Source organism: Armigeres subalbatus, chromosome 3 (assembly GCF_024139115.2).
Source record: "Armigeres subalbatus isolate Guangzhou_Male chromosome 3, GZ_Asu_2, whole genome shotgun sequence".
Taxonomy (NCBI): domain Eukaryota; kingdom Metazoa; phylum Arthropoda; class Insecta; order Diptera; family Culicidae; genus Armigeres; species Armigeres subalbatus.
Window position 1 is genome coordinate 374,348,676 of NC_085141.1, and position 3,680 is coordinate 374,352,355.

Genomic DNA, 3,680 nt, shown 5'->3' on the forward strand with positions numbered 1-3,680 from the left:
ATGTCGCTATCACAATCATCGCAGTCCAACAATGGAGAGCAGCCATTCAAAGAGACGATATTGAAAATCCTCAGCAATCAGCAAGCGCTGATGACACAGCTGTCGCAGCAAGTTTCTGCCATCCAAGGAAACGTTCAGAATGCAAATCGGAATGAGTTGATATTGGATTCCTTAGCAACAAATATCACCGAATTCGCATATGACCTTGAAAAAGGTTGTTCGTTTGATGCCTGGTTCTCACGGTATGCAGATTTATTTGAGAAGGATGCAGCCCAACTTGCAGATGATGCGAAGGTACGACTATTATTAAGAAAGTTGAGTCCACATGCGCACGAACGTTACACATCATTCATCTTGCCGAAATTGTCCAAGGAATTTTCATTTGAAGAAACCGTGTCCAAATTGAAGACGATTTTCGGTACACCCGTGTCTACGTTTCATCGACGATATCAGTGCCTTCAAACAACGAAGGACGAAGATGAAGATTTCATCAGCTACTCGTGTAAAGTCAACAAGGCGTGCGTTGATTTCAAGCTCCAAGAATTGAAGGAAGATCAGTTTAAATGTCTTATCTTTGTATGTGGACTCAAGTCACCGAAGGATTCGGATATAAGGATGCGGCTACTTTCAAGAATGAACGAGGGCGACATGACCCTTGAACGAATTGTCGAAGAATGCAAAAGTCTCATCAATTTAAAGCAGGATACGGTACTCATTGGAGGAAAACCGTCCACATCAACCGTTGCTGCTACAAATGCCGTCCGTACGTACTCGCAGTCTAATAGGAAGGAAAAGGCAATCCGTTATAGAGAAAGTGCGCCGAAGTCACCATGCTGGTCTTGCGGCGGAATGCATTTTTCAAGTCAGTGTGGATTTAAGGATCATAAATGTCGTGATTGCGGGAGAACGGGACATAAGGAGGGCTATTGCAGCTGTTTTTCATCCAAGCAACGTCCGAAGCCAGGCAAAGGGAAGCAAGTAAACCGTAATAAGCATTCAAACAAGATTGTGGTGGTTAAAAACGTGGAGCGAAACAGACGATACGTCGAGACAACCATCAACGGTGTTCCTGTTGACCTTCAACTTGATTCCGGCTCCGACATCACAATTATATCGAAGGAGAACTGGTTCAAAATCGGTTCGCCAAAAACTTCACCACCAGATTGTGAAGTTCAGACTGCATCTGGCGACAGACTAGGCATCGACGCAATGTTCCGCGCCTACATTGGCATCAGCGGCAATCAAAGAGAAGGTGACTGTTACGTCTGTTCTTCAAATCTGTCTCTCAACGTCCTAGGCTCAGATCTACTCGACAAATTTGGGCTGTGGGACGTACCATTTTCGTCCTTCTGTAAGGTGATTGATGTCAAGCAAGAAAATAAGCAAGTCGCGGAATTGAAAGCAAAATTTCCAAACGTTTTCACCGACCGGTTGGGTCTATGTACGAAGATGCAGGTGCACTTGACCCTCCATGACGACGCTCGACCGGTGTTTAAACCAAAGCGTCCGGTGTCGTATAGCATGGAAGCTGTCGTGGAAGACGAGTTGAACCGGCTTCAAGACAAAGGAATAATCACTCCAATTACGTACGCGGAATGGGCAGCGCCAATAGTGGTTGTACGTAAACCGGATCGTACCGTCCGAATTTGTGCCGACTTCTCTACTGGGTTAAACCGCGCACTGGAGGCAAATAATTACCCCTTGCCTCTCCCGGAAGATATATTCAATCGGATGGCCAACTGCACTGTGTTTAGCCATATCGATTTATCGGATGCCTATCTTCAGGTCCAAGTAGATGAAGAAAGTCGAAAGCTGATCAACATCAATACGCACAAGGGCCTTTACCAGTTCAACCGTTTATCCCCCGGTATCAAGAGTGCCCCTGGATCTTTCCAGCAAATAATGGATGCAATGCTAGCCGGACTGACCTGTACATGTCCATACCTTGACGACGTCCTTGTCGGAGGCCGTACAGAGGAGGAACATAGGCAGAACCTACACAAAGTTTTAGAACGCCTCCAAGACTTTGGGTTTACAGTAAAATTCGGAAAATGTCATTTCTTCATGCGTCAGGTAAATTACCTGGGGCAGTTGCTGGACAAGGAGGGCGTCCGCCCTGATCCTGAAAAAGTGAAAGCTATAGTTAACATGCCTCCACCCAATGACATCGCGACACTGCGTTCGTATCTGGGAGCAGTTAATTACTATGGGAAATACATCCGGGAAATGAGGAAGCTTCGTCAACCACTGGACGAACTACTGAAACAAGGAGTCTGTTTTCGATGGTCCGATCAGTGTCAACAGTCCTTTGATCGATTCAAAGAAATATTACAATCACCTCTAATGTTGACACACTACAATCCTCGCCTCGACATCGTAGTATCAGCGGATGCATCTAACGTTGGCATTGGTGCCCGAATAGCTCATCGTTTTCCGGATGGGTCAGAAAAGGCTGTATATCACGCATCAAGGAGCCTTACACCGGCAGAAAGTCGGTATAGCCAAATCGAAAAGGAGGCATTGGGTTTGGTTTATGCTGTTACAAAATTTCATCGCATGGTTTATGGCAGACGTTTCACACTACAGACCGACCATAAACCATTGTTGGCCATTTTCGGGTCGAAACAAGGAATTCCGCTATACACTGCCAACCGCCTGCAAAGGTGGGCGCTCACTATGTTATTGTACGATTTTCAAATCGAGTACATTTCAACGGATCATTTCGGGCACGCGGATATCCTGTCACGATTAATCAATTCCCATATCAAACCAGATGAAGATTTTGTCATCGCATCTATTGAGATCGAAGAAGTCATCTGCAATATTGTAGGTCAGTCAATTGAGCATCTTCCAGTTTCCTATAAAACAATTGCAGAAGAGACTGCTAAGGATGAAACGCTTCAAAGTATAACGAGTTTTATCAGGAAGGGCTGGCCCGGCAAGGCACCGGCGGAGGATCGTGGTCTGCAACAGTATTTTGCTCGTCGAGAATCTCTTTATGAAGCGCAAAAGGTCTTGATGTATGGAGAACGAGTCATTATTCCAAAAAAGCTTCAACAGAAGGTTCTTCGGCAATTACATAAGGGTCACCCAGGTATTGAACGGATGAGGTCGTTAGCACGAAATTTCGTATATTGGCCGAACATCGACGAACACATAACTGATCTAGTCAGAAACTGTCAAGAATGCGCTGCTGTAGCCAAGACTGACACTAAAACAAAATTGGAACCTTGGCCTACTGCCGTTAAACCCTGGGAAAGAGTGCATGTGGATTTCGCAGGACCTGTCAACGACACATACTACCTGCTGCTTGTAGATTCATTGTCTAAGTGGGCCCAGTTGTTCCAACAAACGGATTACAACAACAGCAACAATCGCAATTCTTCGCAAGATATTCAGCCGCTTCGGAATGCCCGAAGTATTAGTTTCCGACAATGGAGCCCAGCTCACTAGCGATGCGTTCGAAACATTCTGCGAGTCAAATGGCATCATGCACCTAAAAATAGCACCGTTCCATCCACAAAGCAACGGATTAGCTGAAAGGTTTGTCGACACCTTTAAAAGGACAATCAAAAAAATTCAAGCCGGGGGGGAAGATCTAGAACAAGCCATAGATACTTTCTTACTCTGCTATCGCTCAACACCCAGCCGAAATGTCGTGCCAGGAGGAAAATCACCAG

General features: G+C 45.5%; 1 protein-coding gene across 1 annotated transcript; it reads left to right on the forward strand.

Annotated features, from left to right (window-relative positions):
- Positions 1 to 3,453, forward strand: LOC134222892 (uncharacterized protein K02A2.6-like). The gene has a single exon (XM_062702036.1). The coding sequence runs from the start codon at positions 1 to 3 to the stop codon at positions 3,451 to 3,453; it is 3,453 nt and encodes a 1,150-aa protein (XP_062558020.1).
- Positions 3,454 to 3,680: the final 227 nt, after the last annotated feature.

What these genes read in the sequence shown, in the direction of transcription:
- LOC134222892 (XM_062702036.1), top strand. Translation starts at nt 1, where the DNA reads ATGTCGCTATCACAATCATCGCAGTCCAACAATGGAGAGCAGCCATTC.